Below are 24,152 nucleotides of genomic sequence, written 5' to 3'. Positions count from 1 at the left end.
GAACCGCATCGGCCGCGGCAGCGACAGCGGGAACGGGAGCGGGATCGGCACTGGGATCGGGATCGGCAGCGGGAGCGGGCGCTCCCGGTGAGCAGCGGCCGTGTCGCTCTGTCCCTTGGCGCGGTGTCGGTGGGGCGGAGGGTGGACGGGCGAGGAGCGGAGGCGGGTGCGGCGCTGCCCTGCCCGGCCCCCCGGGCCCTCCTGCCCCTCCTGCTCCGGGGAAAGCCCGGGAGGGGCCGCCGGACGCTCCCGGCTCTGTGGCGGAGCAGCGGGTGCGGGGCCCCCGAGGCCGCGGCAGTGGCGCTCCCGGGCTGGAGGCGCTGGCGCGTCCCTGCGGGAGGCCGGGGCGGCCGGGGCTGGGAATGTGCTGGGAATGCCCGCCCTGAGCCCCGCTGGCTGCCCAGAGCGGCTTTCAGCCCGCCAGGGACCGGTGTTGGTTAGTGACGGGCACGGCACCGGCCCAGGGACTGTGACCCGTCACTGCATCCCACAGCCGGGCCCGCCTTGGCCTTCTGCCATCAGCCTGCTGCACTGGCTTCCACTGCTTTCTTCTCCACTGTCCTCTTCATTCCAAAGTTCCTGAGGTTTTGTAATGAAAATAACTGGTCTCTGAAGCTGCGAAATAGGGTTCCAGAGAAACAGGGAGCCAGCATCCTGTGGCGTGACACTGCCAGCCAAAGGTTCAGTGAAGCGAGCTGGTCGTAGGGCAGGCACAGGAAAAATGCCTCTGGAATGCTCTCAGAACTCCCAGGAACTCACTTCTAAAGCAGTAAATGTACCAGTTAAATTGCTTTAATTTTCAGGAATACAAGTGATAATGGCTGCTCCTATGAGTATTCCAGTCAGTGGTTCTTCAAAAGTAGATTGGGGGTTTTCTGTGGGTTTTTGTTTGTTTGGGGGGGGCGTGTTTAGTCGGGGAGCAGGAGGGGAATATATTTTGCTTTTTTTTGTTTTGTTTTACTGGAAAAACAGGGAATGCGTTGTATGCACTTTATAGAGCATATAGTCACAAATAAAAATCACTGAATACGTTTAGGTGGAAATAAAAATTTTAAATTTTGCCTTGTTTCTAAATCTATATATGCATTAGAAACTGAGCTTTGCAGCAGACTGTAAACTAGGTAGTAGCCTTTTTTTTGATGATTCAGAAGGGAAATTTTAGCAGAGAGCTTGAGGAACTTTCTCTAGTCACACGTGAAGAGCCCCAGTGTAAAATTCCTGCCTCCATTCACAGAGTCCTGTGCAAATTTCCACTTTGGACACAGTCACTGGCATTTGCCTGGACCTCCTTTCCTTGGTGATATGACAGGCTTTAATTTTTATTTTTTCTACTTAGAAGATCTTCCTTGATCCAATTATGAAAAGATGTTTAGAAAAGGAAAAAAGCGACACAGCAGCAGCAGCTCACAAAGCAGTGAAATCAGCACTAAAAGCAAGGTAAGCTCAATGTGCTGTTTATTCTCTTTGTGAAGCACTTTGATTTGCTACAACAGTTCAGTGGTTCACTTGCACTGATGGTAGGATGTGATTTCCATAAAATGCCTTGTTCCACTTGGAGAACTTTTTATTTCCATTTCTCAGATTGCATTATGAGAGTTAAAAATACCTATCCATCATAAAGCCCATTTATTCTGAGATGAATACTCAGTCACTTCCACAGCAAATTGCACAAACACAAGATTTTCTGGCAGCACATAGTAAGGTTTGAAGGAAAAATTAGTACATTTGTTCTTAAATTTTGTCTTTAAAGACAATGCCTGGTGCTAGGTACCAAGAATGAGTTTATTCTTCAGTACTTTTTGATTTCTCAGTATCTCTAAAAGTATTCTTAATTTTGAATAATCCGTTTTGTCTGATTGGTTTTAGAATGATCTGTTGAATATTCTGGATTTTCCAAGGTGCTGTTTCTTTTTCCCTTCACTCTCATGTTATTTCAAGTATTGGTGACAAGCATGTAGTTGTCAGTTTCTTAATGTAAAAATACAGTACCAGTAAAATTTGGACATAACCCTAAGGTTTATTTTTCCTTTTTCTCTGGACATAACCTTAAGGTTCATTTTCTCTTTTTCTGTAATTTCCTACTTCTTTCAAAATATCTGTGGACTTCTCAAGGGTTCCTGATGACCTTTTATCTGTCCAGTCTACATTGAGGCAGAAAGATAACTTGAGGAAAGAAACAGGTGGTACTGTTTTTTCCTACCCATTTTCCAGTGCTGCTGAAGTAACTAGAACATAAAGTGTAGGGGTTTTTTTAAAGGGTTGAGGCAGCACATGTGGAAGTGCATTGTTAACACATTCTCAGTAACTTTCTTCTGATGACGATTTTTTTTCTTAGTCTGTAGATTCCAGTCTGGGGGGACTTTCCAGGTCTAGTACTGTGGCCAGCCTAGATACAGACTCCACAAAAAGTTCAGGTATGTAATCAGAGCTTGAGCAGGTATGGATGGAGCAGGATTAATTTTGTGTCTTTGTAGACACAGCCCTAGGCCTCTAAGTGTTAATGATTCATCTAGGATTAAATCACTGTTTTCAAAGTGTCTGAGGAAGAAAAACTTAATTGTGTTACCAGTCTGTTACCAGCATAAATCTTGTACAGCTTTTTCAATGGCTGTTTTTTGCTTTTCTAAGTTTACATTTGCACCAAAATAATGGAAATAAGGTTTGATTTTACTTATTTTAGTCAGCAGATTACAGTGTATCGCTGTTGGACCAAACAGTTAATTTGAAACAAATAGACATCAAAAAGTAGAACCAGCTTTTCTGTGTTTTCTGATTCAAGGTTGTTAACTCCAAATTTGAATTGGTATAAACAGTGCTGTATCATGGATGCATACAAAACTGTTGCCTTTATCAAGGTCTTTTCTAAATCAACCCAGTAGAGTTCATTTAAGAGGAGTTAATATACTGTGATAAGTGTTTGATGAAAGACTGTAAAATTAGAGAATTTAGTACATCAGCCCTGTTAACAGCTATTAGACTGGCATTACAGTTCTGGAAGTCTTCAGAATGGCTTTGTTTTACTTTGTTGCAGGACAAAGCAATAGTAATTCTGATACATGTGCAGAATTCAGAGTTAAATATGTTGGTGCCATTGAAAAATTGAAATACAATGAGAGCAAAAGTCTTGAAGGGCCACTGGACTTGATAAACTACATAGATGTTGCACAGGTAAGTGGGTTACAAAAGGCAATACCAACAAAGTCAAAATGTCTTAAACTTAGGTGTGTTTTTTTTTAATTTATCCTGTGGTTTCAAATCTGTAAATTTTAGACTTACTTGAAGAAAGTGGCATACTTTACTATTAACCTATGAATCTCAAAGGCCATCACAGTTCTATAATTTTAGGTGACTGGAGAGGATGCACCCAGAGGACCATTCTGCCAAAGCAGGCTCAGAACCAAGGCCCTTTTCATGAGTCCTTATTGAACAAGTCCCAGCTGAAAGCTGTTATATTACCTGCAGCACGATTAGGATTAGTATCCAGGAAGGAATATCTCCCCAGATTCTTCATTACCGTAAAAGTTTTCCCATAGAGGAAGATGTCAAGTTTCTGCTTGCAATCACTGATGAACTTGTGACCAAAGAACCTGAATAATATTTGGGTCATCCTTGCCAATCTCTGGTTGCTTGTACTTAATTTTGTACTAAAAGCTGTAACTGGTTGTTCTCATTAGGTAGCTGATTATATATTTTTATAGATAGCTGATTATATGTTTTTAAAAGCACAGAATGTCTATCATGCAGCAACTTGACATTTCTGAGTATGTGCTAAAACTATTTTTGCAGCCAAACAGCAAAAGAGCTGCCAGTGAAACACAGATCACCTTGGGTCCGTGCAGCTGATAGGCCATGCATGATTTTTCAGCCAACCTGATTTCACCAGAGGGCCAAACTCTCTGCTGAGATGATAAATTCATTTCTGGAACCATGTAATAGAGTAGAATAGAGCAGAATGGAACAAAGTGTTTCTGCTGGAAGGGACCCACAGTGACCACTGGTTTGAACTGCCCAACCACTTCAGGGCTGACAAACAGTTAAATGTGTTGTAAAGGGCATTGTCTAAATACCTCTGAAACACTTAACAGGTTTGGGGCATCAAGCACCTTTGTAAGAAGCCTGTTCAAGTGTCTGGTCACCCTCTCATGTAGAAATGCCTCCTAATGTCCAGTCTCCCCTGAATGTATTTCACATAACATTAAGAGACTGGGCGAGTGCATGAGCACTGGGCAGACCCCACACAGCAGAATTTGAGCAGGGTTTGTGCTGACCCAAGTACACATAAATATGTTTTCTGTTATGTATCTTCATTGTTCATGTTCTTCTGTCTGCACTAAAGGCTTTTGTTTGTTTCCCTCCAAAGCAAGATGGAAAGTTACCTTTTGTTCCAGGTGAAGAGGAGTTTATTATGGGAGTTTCCAAATACGGCATTAAAGTTTCCACATCTGATCAGTATGTAAGTGCCTCACTCAACTTGTCTTTCTGATGAGAGTTGGAAAGTGCTTTCATTTATTTCTCTGGTAGATGGTCTGTGTGACCAAAATGTCATTTCTGGCTTTAAGCAAAAGTCAAACAAACAAGCTCTCCCAGCAGTACTGCTTCATGTCATATCTCTGTAGGCTGTGTTTTCCTGGTTGGATTTATGACAAAAAGCTGTTCCTTTTGAGATAGAGCACCAGACGAAAAGCAAGCAAGCCTTTGGTAATGTTCTTTGGGCACACCTTCCTGCCTCTGTGGCTGTCCTGCCATTATCTCATGGGGGAAAGTAGTGTGACTGTGGTGGCCAAGACCATGTTCCTCAGCCCGAGATAGTAAGGCAGTTCCTCTTGGTGTTTCTGTGAAGAGGAAAAAGCAAAGGATGGGGGTTTTCTAAGAATACCTGAGTTGCCCTCTTTTAAGTTCCATCCTTGCACTCCTAATCCAAGAGTTCACTCCAGCATTAAAGCCTCATGATTCCACTTTATTGATCGAGCCTACTTTTTGTTTGCATTATTTCCTACATGTAGTTCATTTTCCTTTAGTGCACTTTAAGTAGCTTCTTTGCTAAAAATAAAAATCCGGTCTCTTCCCCAGGGCCCTCCAGTTGCCTTTGTGTAGCTTTGTGTTGCAGCCATGTGGTTTCCTTCTGGTTGCCCTCAGAACCCCAGATACCATAAATACTTGGCCTTATGAAGCCTTGACCCATCAACAACCCAGCGATGCCTGTTCATAAAAGCCTCAAGTATGAGCATGGGGAATAGCATTGCCTAATAGTTGAATGCTGTGAAGAGAGCCAAAAAGTTTCCTTTGGTCCCTTCAGAAAATAAAACACGTGTTTCTAATGCCTGGGAGGAAGGGTAGTAGTTGTTACTCAGACTTTGAATTCTTTAGAATTCTGTTTTTGCTCTCCTAAATTCTTAATTCTCATTAAAAACATAGGTTACACTATTAATTAATTTCCTTTGTGCTTTGATAAAGATCAAATAGCTAATTTAAGACTTTCATCCATCACTTTTCTGTCTTCAAACTGGAAGCACGCACAAGCAGATAAAGCTTTTTGTGGTTAAGCTAGCTTGCACTGACAATTTCTTGCATTGCATTGTTCCTCAAATTCTGGCTTTTTGCCTCTGTGTCAATGTTGGCATTTAATTTGTCCTTCAGTGTGCTAGTTTGCCAAATTCTTTTCACAGAGTTCCAAGATACTGAAAGGATGGGTGGCAGTTAATTTACAAGGAGGCTGTACTCAAAAGAATTCTATCACCCCTCTTTTAGTGATAATCCACATACACATTAGCAGTGTAGCAAATTCCAAACAAGCAACCCCTGAGAGTTACTAGTAATTTGGTGAACAGTCTTGGCATCTTTCTCACAGAGATAGGAGGGTGGATCCAGTAAGTTCCAGGCAGGCTCCAGCTGCCCTGAGCATGGTGTGATAGTTGCTGATGGTGGGAGCAATGTGAGCAATGAGCCAAGTGAGTGTCAGGATGGAGACATTTCTAAGCAAGGTGACCTTAGGGCTCTGGTGGAGGGCTCTCCCTCCAGAGTTTCAAGGCAGGCAGCAAGCTCACTGCCCATTTTTACAGCTTCTGTATCAAAGTGGGCATTTCTTTAGATCCTTTCCATGACAGATACAGGTGTTTGATGGCATGAACATGAAAACAGAGCTAGATAGATAGATAGATAGATAGTCTAGATAGAATTCTTAACACCCTGGAGATGGTATGACTGGAATAGCCCAGATGAGTATGATCAGAGAGCAGGTTGGCTGGAGAAGAAAGGCTTTGTGTAGGGTAGGGCTTCAGAGACCTTGTACTGGGTGTCTTCTACCAGTCCCTTTCTAGAATGGCCAAAATCAGAAGTGTTGCGACAATGGTGGAAATCATGCAGCTCTGATGGAGAGCAGAATTCTCCAAGATGAGATCTGTGGAAGAGTCAGGACACATCCTGTAGCTTAGGTCACAAACAGCCTGGCTACAGCCACATGGCTACTGCCCCCCAGAGCAACTGACTATGTCTGTACCCTCTTCTGGGAACAGTTTCTTATGTGTATCCTTCCCAAGACTGAGGCAGGGGATTGTCTGGAAAAAATACTGGGAAGGTAAGGAGTTGTATTGTTACCTCTATGCCAGAAGGACGGAGTGTTGCACCTGTCACAGAGGGTGAGTGAAGGTTGTGGGAAGTGAATGTGTGCTTTCAGACTGTGGCCAGGAATGTCATTACAGAATCATGGGAGGGGCTGAGTTGGAAGGGATCTGAAAGATCATCTAGTTCCAACCCCTCTGCATGGGCAGGGACACCTCCTACTAGACCATGTTGCTCAAAGCCCCCTCCAACTTGACCTCAAATACTTCAGGGATGGGGCATCCACTGCTTCTCTGAGCAACCTGTTCAGTACCTCACGATTCCCACAGTAAAGAATTTCTTACCTTAAATTCAATAAGCAACTATAAACCTACTCTTTTTCAGTTTAAAGCCATTCAAATCCCCTTTTTGCCACTACGTGCCTCTGTAAAAAGTCCCTTTCCTGCTCTATTGCAGGCCCCCTTCATGTACTGGAAGATGTCCCAAAGTCTCTCCAAGATCTTTCTCTCTTGTCTTCATAGTCTACATAGGAATGCACTTCTAAAACAGAAGCAAAAATTAAAGCTAAACTTGTGCTTAACCACCACTTTTTAAAATCTTGACTAAACTCTCAAGCAACAACAAAAAAAAATTACCAAGGAACACTTTTCTTCTGTAAATAAATCTGAAGTATTCTCTTCTAAGTGAGAATAACAACATGGAAAACTGAAACAGCTGTTGCACTGTTCCATGTGCTTTCAGGATGTGTTACACAGGCATGCTCTCTATTTGATTGTACGGATGGTGTGCTATGATGATGGTCTGGGAGCAGGAAAAAGTTTACTGGCTTTGAAGACAACAGATGCAGCCTCTGAAGAATGCAGCCTCTGGGTATATCAGTGCAATAGTTTGGTAAGAGTTTATGCTTTCAGTATTTAAATTAGGTATTGCAGTTCTGATTGTAGAGGGATATTCTAAAACCCAAGGCCCTTGTGAAGGCTTTTTGGCAGAAGGAGGATTGTTTAATTAAAAAAAACAAAACAAAGGTATAAACACGTGCTGGCTGAGGAGGGGAAAACAGCCCTGCTGCTTACATTGGATCAGCTTTGAGGAAAACACCTACATTCCCTAAAACTGCCAGTGACTGTACTCACCTGAGAAAGCTCTCTCCAGTCTAAAAAGTGGTATGGCAGCTCCTATGGACAATCTCACCTTGTGTTTCCAAAGACAAAAACCTCTTAAGTTATGGAGCAGGAAGGGATGGAATAACAATTCTGGTAGTAGAGCATGCAGGCTTATATGTGTAAGCAAGGGAGGTGATCCTTTCTTATGAGTAGGAGAATTCATTGTCAGGATGCTCTGATGACACAGACCCTTGGCTGGCAGCACTGGGGGAACACAACAAAGGACATTCTGAATGCCGGTGCCTGCTATACTGACAGCCTGACTTGGTTCAAAAGAGCTCGTGTAAGACAGATCCTACGTGTCACTGCAGGTTGGACAGGTGAAATCTGATCTCACAAAATGAAGGACACGTTCTGCTTTAAATGAGTTTTGAGAAGTTTAGAAGTTTTCAGGAAGTGTTAACATGTGCGTTTGGGTTTTTCAGGAACAAGCACAAGCCATTTGCAAAGTGTTGTCTACAGCCTTTGATTCCGTTTTAATGTCAGAGAAGTCCTGATTTCCTTCGGCAGCAGCATTTGTGTTTGTGTTTGTGTGGGGGCTCCTCGTGACACCATGGGCAGCCTGGAGCCACACACAGTCCTAGGAAAGACTTACTGTGGAAAGAAGAGCCACAAAACCTTGCACATGGTACTCTGGCATTCCCCAAACATGACTTGAAGATTCTATCTTCACTGTCCAGGACATTACGGAATTTTATATTTAACACAATTTCTCTTTTTCCTAAACCATGTTTTGTATGTTAATGTCAATATTGCAGAAATGTAAAATAAAACTGACACTTGCTTCTACCTCATTGTCTGAGAAACAATTTGTTAATACAGACTTTGATTCTGCTTAACCCAGATATTAGAAGAAAACAAAAGCAAAGTGGTAAGAGGGAGTTATTTTGTGTTTTATCCCTCTAATTTAATCTCAGGCATGCCATCTACAGTTTTTCTGTTCAACTAAAGTTCACAAGAAATACTTTTTTTCCCTCAAGTGATACTTGTTTGGATTTGTCATTTTTATACATTAAAAAGAACAATACTGTAAGCAATGCAAGGGAACAGAAGCAGAAAAAGTGATTTTAAAAGTAGTTTTATTTTTCCAGACATTTGACTGGTTAACAAGAGTAAAATTTATTAATCATGCTCTAATTATAAATCACTGCATCCAGGACATTGAAAATAAGAGTTGATTTTAGGTTATACAATATATACAGTTGCTCTGCAACTAAACAAAAATAAAAACAACTGAATTGAATATTATACATCTCATAGCATTCTAAGCTGCATTTTAAGTGTCACTTGCTCCTTTTTAAACAGTTAACACAGCAACCTAATAGTCTGCCTATTAACAGATTTTTTGAATCAGATTTGAAAAGTTGTATGAAATACGCCAAAATTTTGGACTTTAAATTCTTAATTTTATATTATAAATAGATATCTACAGGCTCTAGAATTTCATTTTTCTCTGCCAGAGGAGAAAACCTTTTGAGAAACACAGAAAATCAAGGGATAAATTTTGCTTAGCTGCTCCTTATTGGTCCTTGGGATTTTTATCTGTCTGCACTGTTAGTGCTATTAAGTTGTAGTCTACAAGTTTCCTGGTTTTTAAGTGACCAGTGAACAAGATTATGGCATTTTACTCTATTCCTCTTCTAGCAGAACTCAAGGGAAATTTATCATTTTTTAATGTTACGAATTGTTACATACACTATAAGATTCTGTGTTAAAAATACTGTACATTAGGAGATCTGTGCAAAATAATATGCCCATTTACTCTCTAGACTCTATCAGGGATAGAAACATACAAAATAGTGTTGCAAACTGAATGTATCAGTAAGTGAATAAAACTGTAGTGCTAAACTATTACTCTATCATTTTACTGGGAACTTTGAAAATACAGACTAATTTGCTTCAACTTGCAATAAAAATATCTTGAAACATTCCAGTTTGTTCCCCATTTATACTGCAGCAACAGCATCTAGGAAGTGAAAGTCACACATCTACGTGGCTGTACCCACACGCCCGAGAGGCATCAACCAGCGGTACCATTTAGGAAGGGTGATACAGGGTGAGCTCAGTGTTGCTCTTGCAGCACTTCTGCAGCGTGGTTTTTCTCCAAATAAGCACAGGTGGTGGTGGTGGCCTGTTTTCCATTCCTTCCAATATGAAATGGCCAATTTAAGCACCATTTGCCAGAAATTCAAAGCTCTCTTGACAAATCTAGAGATACAATGTTCACATAACGTGATCAAAGCCAATGTGACCTAGACATTGATTTTCTGTATCCTATGCCTCAGTTGTTTCCTGTAGCATAAGCAAAACCTGGTACAATTTCACAATATACAAACATCAAAATGATGTCATATCTGTATTGGTGTTTTATATTCCATCAACCAACTGGGAACTATCCATGGCCTAGCTTTTGTTCACAAATCAGTAAAACAAGTTTAACAACAGTGTAGCTACCATATATGTGGGTATTCTATATAAATACAGAGTGAGTTGGCAAACTATCATTGTTTGCAAGGTAGTGGCACACAAATTACATAAACCAGAACATAACGTAGCGAACTTGTGAGGTGTCAGGTATCTTACTGACCAAGGATAATTACCTAAGTGTTCCACCAAATATGTTCTCTCTGTGAACACATTGCTGGATGATTTAAAGAAAATTCAAGAATTTAAAAACAAAGGCTAAATGCTATAATGAGACAAGTAAGAAATGTTCTGCAATCCATCATCATAGTTAAGTACATTTCAGGAAGTGCAGTTTTCAAATCCTTGAGTTAATGTACTAACTCATTAATATTGCCATAGTTTAGTTAACCAGCAGTAGTCACATTAAATGACCAAAACGGATGTAACATATATAAAGAACATTCAAAAAACAGGTTCTACACACATGCAGCATAGAAAAACAAAACAGTCTCAAGCTCACAAAATTAGAACTAGAAAGTTCAACGATTAACACAGATTTCAGATAACTTTAAGCAAATATCTACATCCATTCTGAAAGAAAGAAGTTTCTCCTGTGGTAAACTGAAATACTTTTTCACTTTCACCTGGCCAAAGACACATAATTAAAACAATTTCTTCTGCAACTGATGGCATCCTTGATGACAGCCAGTATGACAAGCTACTGAATGAGTCCATTTCAGAACTACACAGCAGCTTGCATGTTTTGGTTCCAACAATTCAAATGGTGTCAAGAACTGGATAAATTCACTGCCCTGGTAGATGCACACACAATTTCTTTGACTGGGGAAGCAACACTGAACTGTGGTACTGTCACGTTACAAAAAGGAGAATAAAATTACAGTGAATTGATCAATAACATTCATAATGTTGTATTCAGACACGTGGATTTTGATTGTTAAAGCTTTTCAGTTCACCTTGAAAAATACAGGAAGAGTTGTTTTTTTAAAAAGTGTAAACTGCTTATGAGAAGTTTTCACGTAGAAAAAAGTTTAAAAGTCCCAAAATCAGAACGATGGCAATAAAAAAGTAAGCTACAGTACCTAGGACTTGGGCAGTGCTCTGGCAAGGTGGCTGCAGATAGGTAGGTGAAATGAAATAGAACAAAACTTATTTCTGTGACTGCTGGAAATGAGAAATGTCTCCACTTATCAGTAGCAATCTAATCAACAATAAAGTGCACAAATGATACAGGGAAAGCTCCTTTTCGACTGGGATCTCCATCAATATGACCAATCTGAAAGAGTGCAGATATTTTTCAAGTTAAATCTTGAAATGACATTTCAGTATCACCAAAATGAATATCAGTGACCTTCCTGCCTGAAGTAAAAGCCTCCCACCAAATCTTTTCTGCAGTAGTGCTACTTTTCTTCTGCCAACAGGAAAATTCAGTCCTACAGGGTGCATGTTCTTCAGCTGTAGGTTGCGTTTTTGTCAAATGCAAAAGTTTTATCCAGTTCTTTAAATATAAAACATCTTCCTGAATTTGCTCTCTTTCTTCAGAACAGCAAGAGGTTTTATTGTTTAATATTATTCATTTTTTTATGCTTGTGAATACTTTGCTTGTTAAATAAACAGTTTTTTCCACTTTTCTCGAAGGAGGTTTATCTCCTGAACAGGTGGGGGGAAGGGCTGCTTAATTCTGCCCTTTAGGGAACATCCCTGTGGAAGTTCTCTTCCAAACTTTTCCCAAACCAGGACAGATGCCCACTACACAGTACCTGTAATAGCAGATTCTTAAATGGCTGACACTCCAAAAATTTTCTGTATTATGCAGACCATGTCCCCAGTGTATTGTGAACCCTACTAATCAGATTTTTTTTTTCCCCTGAACAATAAAAGCTAAAAGTTTGTCTGAAGTTTGACTTTTGAAATTTTATCTCAGGTTTTTATGAGATGAAACTTTTCTTTTATTTGGAAACCCAGCAGAGGATCTTCTGAAATGAATGTCAACCTCTAAGATTTAACTTCTTTCTTTCAAAGAAAATGCAAAATACTCACCCACCACTCCTGATCTTCTTCACCATCAACTACAATAATATCTCCCTCTGAAAAAGTCAGCTCGTCTGGGTTATCTGCTACACAGTTGTAAATTGCTTTTACTCTCTTGGGTTTAGTTTTTGACTGAAATGAAAAAAAAAAAAAAACCCAAACAAACCCTGAATGTAAATAATACAGCACAGAAGACACAAAGTAGACAGAGTTATCTAAAGAAAGTTTCAGAACTGCTTCCAACTGCTATTTTTCATAGGTTAGAGTTCAGCTATATATTTTATGCTGGGTGCTCATACTTCAGGCTGAATCTGGCACCACCCACAGCTTTTTAGAACCACTGTGACAATAACATAGGCTATGTTTCCCTTAGAAATTCTCCATGTTGGCTTACACAAACCTGTCTTCAGAGCTCTACATCACTGCAGTGAGCATGATTGTATTCAGAAGATGGGGTGATCAAATTCTGTGCAAATGTAACAGCAGCAGCATTATCAGAGGGAGGCCTGAGCCACCTGCCAATATGCTCCTTCTTAATTTACTAAACCCATTTCAGTAGTGTAAGAACCGACCAAAACATCTTCTGCCTCCCAGCAGTATTCTGAGGACTGCCAGCCACATGAGTCTTTTGGCAGCTCTTTCAAAGGTAAAGTTTAGTAAGGAGTGGCAATATTCCAGTATGGCAGTGGGACTCAGTCCTAGCCACGTTCTGTACAAAGTGATATCAAAATTGTTTCATTCTGGTTTTCCTCATCTCACACCTTTTTCAGTGCAAATGAGTCTGCTGCTGCATTTCTTTTCAGCCTCCTCATTCTCTGTGGCAGACCAACAATAATGCTGCCTACACAGTGTTTCCATGCAAAACAACCCAACAAGGCTCAAGAGCTGGAGGCAGAGTGTAAAGCTTCCACCACGATCCACCCTTTTCCCAACCATAGGGAGTAAAAATCTCTCCTTTCTATCCTGTGTCAGAGCAGAGCTCTAAGTTCCATTTAGGTCTGAGATGGCTGTTAATGCAGTGGCTGTTTGGGACAGAAGTTCCACATGGCATAAGGAAAAGATGGTCTCATCACCATACTGGAGTTCCCCCAGTGCCTGGTCCCAGTCTCTAGTTAGATCAGCCATGGGGCAGGAAGCTTGAAAAGGGGCAAGAGACTCCATTTACACTCTCCTTTTCTCCATCAGCAAAATTGCTCTGCTGAGGACAGCACTTCCCAATGGTCTCTTACTGTGCCATTTTGTTAAGAGCTGAGCACTATGCAGAGAAAAAAAGGGAATGTGGATGAGGAAGGATGGAGGCAGCATGATTGTTATGCTCCTCTAGAAGCATCTATTTGCATTATAATATAAATTCTATATAAATTCTAATATAAATAAAACTCTGGCCTGCCCATGGCAGGCACACCCGGAGGCTCTCTCACCCCTGTGAGCTGCCAACCTGGCACTTCAGCACAGCAGTTTTTCCAGACACTCCCTCTCAGACAAGTGACAGTCTGAACCACAACCACCTTTTAGATCAAAAGGAAAAAGCTTCACATTCGTAGAACAGTGATATAATTACTAACTTCAAAGTGCAGTAATTACAGGTATTTCTTGTTCTTTAGAAGGCAAGGAAATTAAAATAGAACTCATTCCCAGAGGAATAAAATCTTCTAGGGAAGTTTCCCATGTATCTACAATATGGTTTCAAAAATCTAAATATCACACTGAGGAAAAAAAAAAGACAGCAAGAGGTGAATCAGGAATTTCCATCTGATAAACAGGTTATTGGGTAAATTCACTGTGTAGGAGATAAGCCACTGGCTAAATGTGCATGTACAACTAGACCTGTCTTTTCTTTATGCAAGGAGCATTTCTGCAATCATTTTCTAAACCTGGGCTGGCCTCTGGATTCCCTGGCAGGGTAAAGACTTAGCAAAAAAGCCAGGAGTGTAAGGCTAAATGGAGCAATTTAGCCAAAGAACTTTAGCTAGACTGATCTAGCTAAAGCTCTTTAGCTGAGGGGCCCTTGACTAAATCTCAGCTAAGATGCTTTAGCTAGATTGATTTAGCTAAAGCACCTTAACTAGCAAACTCCTGAGCCAGGTGTTCCCTTACTTCTCTGTTCTGTGACAGAAGAGTAAGTCAAATAAGCCAAACCATAATTCTGTGGATTGTGTTGGTCACATCTGAAAACAAGCAAAGAATCCAACTGGTTTGCTTTTTTAAACTTAAAATCACATACTATCCTATAGGAAATTCAAGAAAAAAAGGTTTTGTAACTATTTAGTACAAGTCACACAGATACTTAAACACAGGGTACAGGTCTTGTATGTTTCATGGCACTCACACTTTCACTACAGCAGGACACACTATCATGTCTACAGCATGTTTGATAGAATGCAGAAGATTAAAAAAATCAAACACCACATTTTTTTACTTACTATCTGTGATTTCCTTGGCATTGGTGCTGGTGGCTGGATTGGTGCCAAAGTATTTGCTGTAGAACCAGTTTGTGTTCCTGGAATGTCACATACAGAAGATGACTCTCCTGCTAAGGTAAATAAACCAGGTAAATATTAGGCATGCTTTCAAAAAAAAAGTAAGAGTGCTGACATCAATTGAAATCAAACTAATTATTCTTAAAAGTATATAAATAATTCTATATCCCATGAGTATTTAATTTTTACTGGTTCCTTCTACATAACTGAACAGAATTCTATCCTTTTCCTTACCAAAAAGGCCACTTTTCCCAAAGATAACTACCTAAGACAATTAATAGTGAAGATGTGCTGAGAGAGAGAAAATAGATGAGAGCAGACCCAAATATCCTATTCCCTCTTTCCTCCACTACGGACTCTATGCTGCTAAAACCTTTCTTTCCTAATAAAGACCATAATTATTAAGGTGCTGTATCCTTCACAGGAGACTCCTGACACAGATGGAAGATAGCCATTAGCAAATCCCCTGGGATGTGTCAAGAGGAAATGAAAAAGAATCACAGTAATAACAAATGAATACAAAATATGCAGTAGAAGGGGAAACAAGGTAGGAGAAATCCCATCACAACCAACACAGAATCTGCACAAACTTTACTGGAGAGATTTTATGGAGATTATTTTATTGTCATGTCCCATAAAAGGTAGTTACTTCAAACAACAAAAAACACAAAATGAAAAACAAACTCTGAATAATGAACTCTGTTTATTAACGTAAAAAGAGCAATATCGATTTGCAATTTAATTAAAAGTGACACTATATAAGCTCTGGATTTTCAAGCCAGAAGCACATTTTTTTATCTTAAAATGTGTATCTCACACCTTGTTTATGACATATGCAAGCAACAGTGAAAACAAAAATTTTCAAAACGCATCCTTTGTTTGAGTGGGTTTTAAGGTGAGGTTAGAAAAGCTACAGCCTAGCTGGAATTGAATCTGGCAACGGATGTCAAAGACAACAAGGTCAAATCCATAGGTAACAAAAGGAAAATTAGAGAGTATGTGGTGGACCCGTAATTGAACAAGATGAGATTCTGGTTACACAGTACATGGAAAAGGCTGAGCTACTGAATGCCTTCTTTGCCTTAAGCTTTACTAGCAAGAGAGGTCTTCAGGAATCCTGGTCCAGACATCAGGGGAAAATCTGCAGCAAAGAAGTGCAGAATCCTGCACCTGGGGATGGACAGGCCATGCACCAATATATGTTGGTGGCTACCTGGCTGAAAAGCAGGACCAGAGGCAGTGGACACAAACCGAAACACAAGAGCCTCTGCCTGAACATCAGAAAACACTTTGTCACTGTGAGGAAATACTTTGTTACTCTGAGGGTGACCCAGCACCGGGATAGGCTGCCCAGAAAGGTTGTGGATTCTCCATCCTCTGGCCACAGTCCTGGATGATCCACTCTTGTAGTCCCTACTTGAGGAAAGGGGTTAAACCCAATGACCTGAGGAGGTCCCTCCCAACATCAACTATTCTGTGATTCTGTTTATTACATGGTCCCATTATTGACTTTAATTGGCCCATAGTTCTACTCATGCTAAAGAACTTGAGGCATCAGGGCCTACATGATCACAAAGAGAATCAAGAAGAATGTTGGTAGTGATTATATTTAAATGTGTACGGTAAATAAACAAAGAAAACCTCAACAACCCCACACTTTCTCTTTGATTGTTATGACAGCTTAATTATAACAAAATAAATTTCTAAACCACAATTACCAGGTTGTTGTAGAGACCCAAGTCCTCTGGTTTGCCCTTTGTTAGTCAAGCCAGATGACTTCTCAGTCCTGTGCAGAAAGTGAGAAATTGGTCCATTTCAGAAACAAACAAGAACTCAGAAAGTAACAATATAGAGTACTTTCCAAATTATATGTCTTGGCATGTCTTCAGTAAAATCTGAATCATATTTTGCTTTTAAAAATACTACTTTTCTTCTGTATTTTTGATTAAGTGAATTGAAAGTTACACTTAATTTTAAAAAAGGCAGAAAAATAATACAGGTTTGATTATTGCCATTTGTGTCCTTTCCTCAGATTTGAAGTTCCTTTCACCGTTGTTTTTTTTTTTTTCTTAAAATTATATATCCATAATAGTTTGCACATTATAGCAAGCTTCAACAATTTGTGTCTACCTTTTAGGTAGTATGGTACATGCCAAAGAAGGGCTAGAAAAGAGCTCAAGGGTCAAGGTTGCTTTCATCTTTCAGTCCCAATTTGCAAATGAAACCTTGTTTCTTCCAAAATTTTCCCAAAGGTCCTATTTTCTAGACTTCTCATTACCTTGTTGATCTTCTCTGGTTCCCACCTCAGTAGTTCATCTTACTGCAGTGCCCCAAACTGAACACAGAAGTCTTGCTGAGGCACCACTGATGTTGAGTCAGTTGACAGAATTAATTCCTATCGCAGACTATGGTAAAACTATACTCTAACTCTTCCACAACAGCACTAGGTCATCTGCCTTACCTACTATGTCCTTATAGATCCTTTTTACAAGGACTTTTGCTTACCCATACTCTACTGTTCTCCATGCTTCATTCCTGTAGTTGATCTTAATTACTAAGGGTTGCTTACTGAATGACACCCTTCCTCTCCCTTGACTACTACTTCAGTTTCCCAAGGACACTTTAGATATGATCCTGTTTTCCAGTGCATTTCTCCCTCCTAACTTATTTTTCTGCAAATTTAAAAGTTGGTTTTTTTTCATTTTCCAGGTCTCTCTACTTCTGCCATGAATGAAAAGATTCAATGGAATGGAACTTACGCAAAGCATGAACAATAAATGGTACAATCAGACATTAGATCCCATTATCTCCTATTTGTTACCAGAAGAGAACAAGAAATTGAGTATTTTTGCGGTTTTTTATCTTCATCATAGCTAGCTGTTCTGGAGATATTCTGCAAGTCATATAACCTTAAATCACTAGGCTGTCTTGTTTTTACTGTAGGAAGCCTTGTCATCCAAATCCTTAATATCTGCCTTTTGTTCATTCCCACACTCTAGAACACATCACTGGCAAAAGCCTGCATGCTTTATTGCTGATTGCATGCTATAGATATATTAAGTAACTAAAAATGATGAATTATATTAATCACTAAAATGGCGTCAGTTACCCAGGAATAGGCTTTCTCTGAGAGATTCTGCTAGGAGGTTGTGGAGGCAGTGGTGGTGGAGTTGGCTTGGTTTGTGGAGGAGCTGGCTGCTGTTTGGATTGCTGGTTCAAAGCTTCTATAATGCTGGCTGTCTTTGCCACTGGAGGTGGTGGTGCTGGAGAGAGTACATCTATATAGGAAAGTTAGACAGAAACATGGAATTAAATTTCTATTTACCATTTCTTTTCTTGGCTTCCCTTTACAGGTTCCCCTGTTACAGTACTTATCCTCATCTAAGAAAAATGCTTTACTACATGTAATGGAAGGAGGACCTCTTTGAAAAGCAGCTTACCTTTGTTTCACCTAGTCAAAGTTGGAGAACTCACAAGCACTTAAATTTATTCAAGCATTAAAGTACAAGCAAAGAAAATTCTTACCAAAGTCAATCATATTCTTGAAAACAGTAGATCAGAATACAGTTTTTAAAGTGCTAATATTTGCTCAGTCAAGGCCTTAAGTCTGTGTTTTATGGAAAAGTAACTAAGTGAATAATACCTGGCAAATTTTATTTAGAGGAACATCTTTTCTTAAAATCTTGTTCTGATTCACAACTAACAGCAGACTAGGTTTAGCAATTAACTAAAATCATTATTGAATTCTTAAAACCACCACAACAGCAGCTGGCAATGAATTAAAACATCCTTTTGCATTCCAGTGGTCTGCAAGAATGAAGCACAATGTGGAGACACAGCCCCAGGCTTACATGAACACTCACCTTTACAACTAGTGAGAAACACAGCACTAAAACTATATATATACACATATATATAATGATGAGCCCTTTAGCTCTATAGATGGTGTTTCCTTCTTAACCTGCACAACATCATACAGTCCTCACTGGAGCATCAGAGAAGACAGTTTGTTACTGGATGGGAACGATAGGCCAAAGCTACAGTCACCAAAAGAGGAAGTATGAGTTGTGGAAATGGAAAAATAAGCAAACTGTGATTAGATACAGTAGAAGGGAAAACAGGGGAAAGTGGAAACATACTTGTAGATGTTACACGCAATGGCGGCACAGGGGGATGAATAGCTGGTGGATCTGATGAAGACCTCTGCCTGCTTACACTTTCCACTCCTAAAGAATTTGTCTTCCACATTGCATTAGATGAAGAAATTGTCTGAATACCACTGCCAAGAACTGAAGGCTGAACTAAAAAGAGAGGAAAATACTGCATTATTATTATTGCTTACCCTAAGCACAAAGTGTTAATATTCACACCTGTGCTTTCAGAAATGGTGTGGCTAGACCACTATAATCAGCAAGACTATATTCAAATACTATAGTCACTGCATCCTGATGGAATGCCAGAGCAGAGATCAGTCTGGTGTTAAAAATTACACAGCAAGACTTCACCCAGAAACTTCTAACACTTTACCTAAACAAAATTTGTCTCCAGTCATTGCTTTAAAATACGTCAATATTTGAAAAAACAGATTTCTCATTAAGAAGGCAGAAGGCAAGTCTTGCTCCCCTCTTTAATCTCTGACTGATAACTGTAATTTTCTCAGGTACTGCAAGAAAAGGACCTCACTCTTCCTTAAGCATGAGCACACATTGCTGACTCAAAATGAAACACCAGTTTTGACTTAGAAACAAAATAAAACTGTAAACTTGAATTTCACTCAAGCAAGAAGCTATAATAACTAGTCATGAAACAGTCACAAAGTACTTCTTCAGAGCCGCTTAAATGACTTCATTCTGAAGAGCTGCTTCCTCATTCCATAAAAACACTCTACAGGTTTTCTTTATAAAGCCAGTATTTTGCACATATTATGCCATTTCTACCTACTCAGCACATGAGTATCATATTAAGAAAAGATGAAACAGAGTAAGGTATGAACAAATATTAGGTTGCAGGGAAAAGCATAAAAGGCCCAGAAGACTTGGAAAACAGCCCAAGGCTATGAGGATAAAGGAGCAGTAATACACCATAAGCATAACATTAACAACATCAGCAATTGACAAGAAACTATGGTCAATGATACTATTATAGCTTTTAACTAAGTATATAAATTAATAGGCTATTACATTGCCAGACAAAATAATGTAAGCTAATAATCTAAGGCAGACAGCATGTCTTCATGGCATAAGTTGTATTACAATGATGCCAAGAAGTTTGGGAATGAAATTAAAATGACACTTTTTGAAATGTGTCATTTAATCAAGGGCAAACTGTGGATATGATTGACCATGATTAAAATAATATCAAAAGGTAAAAAGTCTTTTTAACTATTCAATTGTATTACTAATTCAGAGATATAATCTAACAGTTAAACAAACCAGGCAAGCTCTTTGTGTCAATTTTCCTGTTTGGTGGAGAAAACATTCCTTTCCATCAAGTAAAAAAAATGTCCAGATATTAAGCTTAGAATCCATGTGAAATGTTAAAGTAATCCCACCTTGGTTAAGTTTTACATGCAATTAAAACTTCCCCCAGTTCCATGCTACCCTTTCCAAGTAATTGAAAACCACGCTTTTGTTCTCAGTTTTTCTGCCACTTTTATGGAGCCATTCCATAACTGACTTTTTACATTACACAGAAGATAAGTTTGCCATCTCAGGCACAATCACTGGTGTGTGGAGTCCTGCATTCTGACCTCTGCACAGTGCTCCCAAAGGCAGAAGCCACCCATGTGTGCCTAGAACATTTCCTGATCATATCTGCTCTTTACAGAGTCTGAATTACAGCACCATAGGAAAACATGTGTCCAATAGTAACTCTTCTTGAATTGAATTGAATACATAAATTTAGCCTCCATGAAAGATGGTGAATTAATAAAGGCATTAAAACAAAGAAACACACCAAATATGACCTGTACAAAGAAGACCTATACAGATTTCTCTACATTTCTTTACTATGATGCAAACAGATTACATATGAAGATAGGAATGAAGTTCACAGCACCGGCTTCAATGGCAGATTTTGCAAGCACACAGCCCTCTGAATCAGGATGAGACACATACTTTTACACTGTTCTAATGATCTGGGGACAATCAGTAATTGGAAGCTGTATTTTCAGTCAGCTATCAGGCCTCTAAAATCATCTAGTTCTCCACACCATGACACTTACACTTTTATTTCAACAACCCAAAAGTATGTATTTATTAAGAAAAGAATTTGCAACATTAAAATCTCATGTTCTGCATACACTCTCCATTCTCTGAGGTCTTAAACAAAGTTTCATAGCACACAAATGCTATTGAAATTTTATCTTTACACTGAACTCTGACAATGACAACTTCAAGAAACAGAAATATGAAAAGATTGAATGTAACAAAAAAACCCTGATGAGCTACATTGACTGCAGCCATCCTTTTCATAAATAGTTTAACTCTGATGAGGTTATCTGGGTATTATTTTCCCAAACACTATTGTGTACTGTCTTACAGGTATACCAAAAATCAATCTCAGAACATGTTATATAGATTCACTTCGAGGATATAAAATGAGGCCATCAATAACTGTTCCAATACTTACCTGTGCAAAATAACTATAAGAGAAAACCTAAAATTTAAATTATTTTTACAAAAAGTTATGATCCTATTCTTCTAATATACAATTATATTTTCTAGTACCTTTGCCAATATTCCTTGGAGGTAGAGGAGGTGCACTACTTGTAACAGGTACTGCAGGCTGAATGGAAGGTGGACTGCCACTGAGTATTGCTCCATATGTTTCATTCTGTAATATACTGGGCATAAATCCTCTTTGCTTGTCCTTAGCAATGTTTGCTGCATCTCTTGCCAAGGATGCTACATTAGGCTGAAGTTGGTTTGATCCAAGTTGGTAGAAGCTGACAGGCCTGTCCTCTCTCCGGTTGGGACTGGGTTGCTTTAACACAATAAAAAAAGTATTCATTGATACCACATTAGTTGTACTAATTTTATTTATTAGTTGATAGAAAGTTACTAGTTTCTAGAAAGAAAAAATGGCTTCTAAAATGCATTTTTGTTGCTTTTAATACATAACCTAAAGCATACATTCTGCTCTCTTCAAGACAAAGTAACTATGCACCCTAACAACAACAACAAAAGATTAAAGGCGAATTGCACTTCAACACTATTAATATATTCTCATTTCTTCTTAAGTACACTGCCATAGGATAATACTGTATCCCTATATACACAAGACTATACTTCTATTGATAACCAATATAGATTTTCAGACCAAGTAAAGTTTCAGATCAAGTAAAGTTTCCCTACACCAAAATACCCAGCAGTATCTTCAAAACTAAATGAACAACTGATGGTCCTAAGCCTCATCTGAAGTTCAGCAGAGCTAAATCCCAAATGATCATGACCTCAAAACTCAGACAAGGTTCCATCTAAGTATTCCACCTCTAGCTCAGCCTACAACACATGAGTAGCCAAAACTTCTCATTAACTCTTTTCAGCTCACTAGTGTCACTGGATAAGTTTGGGAGATTACTTCAATTGGCAGCTGGAATGGAACATTGCTCATCCCACACACATTATCGAATTGTATCTGATTTGCTGTTTTTGAGATTTACAGCAATCATCTGCACTTAGCATTATTCTTCCTGTTTCAACAGCAAGCATAGTCATTACTGTTATCCAATGATAATTAAAATAGCTGGAGCTAAAAATTCATGTGGCTTGTACAGCAATGGGCTTTAACAATCCACAGCCATAAATATACCAGACAGCATAAATATACCTTCAGAAATAGTGCTACATAAACATGCCCTACTGACATATTGTCTGTATAAAATTAAAATAACCATTTATAGTAATAGCATTTAGGGAGAATAAATATTTACATCAACAGTATCACTAACAAGCAATTGATTTTCTTCTGAATACATTCAATGCTTACTTCTGGATTGGACTCATAGGGCCTTTAGATATGTTACAGCACAGCATTATAGCTCCAAGATTTATCAGAATGATGTACATGATAGTCTCTACTCTTGCTTTGGCTCAGCAGCCTCACTTCTCACTGGCTGACACTCTTCATTCCTGGACCTCTCCACTGTTCCAGTTCTGGGACTTGTTTCAGCCCACACGTTCTTCTGCTTTCTAAACCAGCAGAAAATTCTTTTTTGTGTTTATGATTCAGCTTTTCACGAGCTCACCAAACTGAAGTAGTTCAATACATGCACAAATGTGTGCCAGAGTGGAGGCAAAAGCCGAGGCAGGACCAGGCAGCCACAGTGTACAACAGCAGAAAACAGCTGAATTATCTTAACCTTCTTTTAGTTTACACTCTTATTTATATGAAATATTCTGGACTAGAAGAATTTAAATTTCAGACATGACCTTTTCTGACATAGATTACAAATCTCTTCAATTGTCTTGCCAGCAAGACACACCCAAAGCTTGACATTTAAAAACAAAATTCTGATGTGATCCTAAGCAGTGGCAGCATTCACCCGTGCAAACAATGTAGTCAGAGACACTGCGACTCTGTGATTAATAGTCTTTAATCTCCTTTCAAAAGTCCCCGCAGTATAAACCTATTAATAGTGGGCAATGAAGTAGGAGCTTCATTATTTTAGCCACACTGCTGAGTAGCAGATACCTTCCTATATGAGACGGAGCTGAGGGACTAGTCAAAAAAAAAAATCCATTCAACTGCAGAAGGCAACTGGCAACAATGAAGACAGTGAAAGACAAGAACAGATCAAACCCCAAATTTAGATCATGCCAGAAAGGGATTTGTATTTGCTAATTACCAAAAACTTTTACAGCTGGAAAAAATGAGACCTCTAGAAGTTTCAATGTGTTTTATCAATCATCATTACTATTTCTATTATCTGGAGGGTGATAAAATATATAGGAATACATAAATATGGGGATAGAGTATGCTCATGCAGAAGAACTGGATCTAGCAGCTCACAGATCCCAGATTCTTCCATAGATACCAAAATTTTAAGGAAAAATCTTTAGAAGAGTCTCAGAAGGTAGAAATTGTGCTTTGAAAGGAATGGCCTGTGACACCTTCTATTGCTAATTCATTCAAGTCAAGCACCAGAGGTAACAGCTATTTTGGACTAGAGAGACAGGACATGGGGACAAGAGTTCTATGCACACAGAGCATTGTAGGAATGATATTTTGCAACAGAGGAACTATTGATATCAAAATTAGTCTACAAAACATTTAAGCCATTTTAATGGTCTGATGACCTAACAATTTTAAAGAGATTCTATGAAGGTAATGGAAATGAACCTGTCACTGTTGGGTTTTAGTATCTTTAAAAACAAAGAAAAATCCAACATATGAGACTTAGTTTTATGTCATTTATTTAGTGTTAGCAATTCATGCCCTAGTTGAGATGGGGAATTTTGCAAGAGAAGTATTAAAATGCTAAAGCTTATAGGAA

The 24,152-nt window shown here is 39.1% G+C and overlaps 2 protein-coding genes across 7 annotated transcripts in view; one reads left to right on the top strand and one right to left on the bottom strand.

The window, feature by feature from the left end:
• Nucleotides 1-7: 7 nt before the first annotated feature.
• On the top strand, nucleotides 8-8,518 carry ITGB1BP1 (integrin subunit beta 1 binding protein 1). Of its 4 annotated transcripts, none has more exons than XM_083857033.1 (7): nucleotides 8-87; nucleotides 1,340-1,437; nucleotides 2,336-2,414; nucleotides 3,032-3,168; nucleotides 4,361-4,453; nucleotides 7,300-7,449; nucleotides 8,147-8,518. In XM_083857033.1, the coding sequence occupies exons 2-7, from the start codon at nucleotides 1,366-1,368 to the stop codon at nucleotides 8,216-8,218; spliced, it is 603 nt and encodes a 200-aa protein (XP_083713159.1). In that variant the 5' UTR covers nucleotides 8-87; nucleotides 1,340-1,365; the 3' UTR covers nucleotides 8,219-8,518. The 4 variants fall into 4 exon arrangements, with proteins under 4 accessions (XP_083713159.1, XP_083713158.1, XP_083713160.1 ...); XM_083857032.1 differs by having other exon boundaries at nucleotides 1,337-1,437; nucleotides 8,147-8,517; XM_083857034.1 differs by lacking the exons at nucleotides 8-87; nucleotides 1,340-1,437; nucleotides 2,336-2,414 and having other exon boundaries at nucleotides 3,067-3,168; nucleotides 4,365-4,453.
• A 265-nt stretch (nucleotides 8,519-8,783) lies between these two features.
• Nucleotides 8,784-24,152, bottom strand: part of ASAP2 (ArfGAP with SH3 domain, ankyrin repeat and PH domain 2) — an 82,705-nt gene continuing 67,336 nt past the window's right edge. The window contains exons 22-28 of one of the 3 annotated variants that reach the window (XM_083857756.1): nucleotides 21,385-21,640; nucleotides 18,796-18,957; nucleotides 17,766-17,934; nucleotides 16,375-16,442; nucleotides 14,600-14,709; nucleotides 12,186-12,308; nucleotides 8,784-11,421 (exon numbers count right to left, since the gene is read on the bottom strand). In XM_083857756.1, the coding sequence (XP_083713882.1) occupies nucleotides 11,347-11,421; nucleotides 12,186-12,308; nucleotides 14,600-14,709; nucleotides 16,375-16,442; nucleotides 17,766-17,934; nucleotides 18,796-18,957; nucleotides 21,385-21,640 (963 nt within the window). In that variant the 3' untranslated portion in view covers nucleotides 8,784-11,346. The remainder of the gene's footprint in view (nucleotides 11,422-12,185; nucleotides 12,309-14,599; nucleotides 14,710-16,374; nucleotides 16,443-17,765; nucleotides 17,935-18,795; nucleotides 18,958-21,384; nucleotides 21,641-24,152) is intronic. The other 2 variants (XM_083857757.1, XM_083857758.1) reach the window with 2 other exon arrangements.

This window comes from Zosterops lateralis, assembly GCF_965231275.1.
Source record: "Zosterops lateralis genome assembly, chromosome: 3".
Taxonomy (NCBI): Eukaryota; Metazoa; Chordata; class Aves; order Passeriformes; family Zosteropidae; genus Zosterops; species Zosterops lateralis.
Note: the sequence above shows the minus strand (reverse complement) of the source record. Positions and strands in the feature narration are given on the sequence as shown.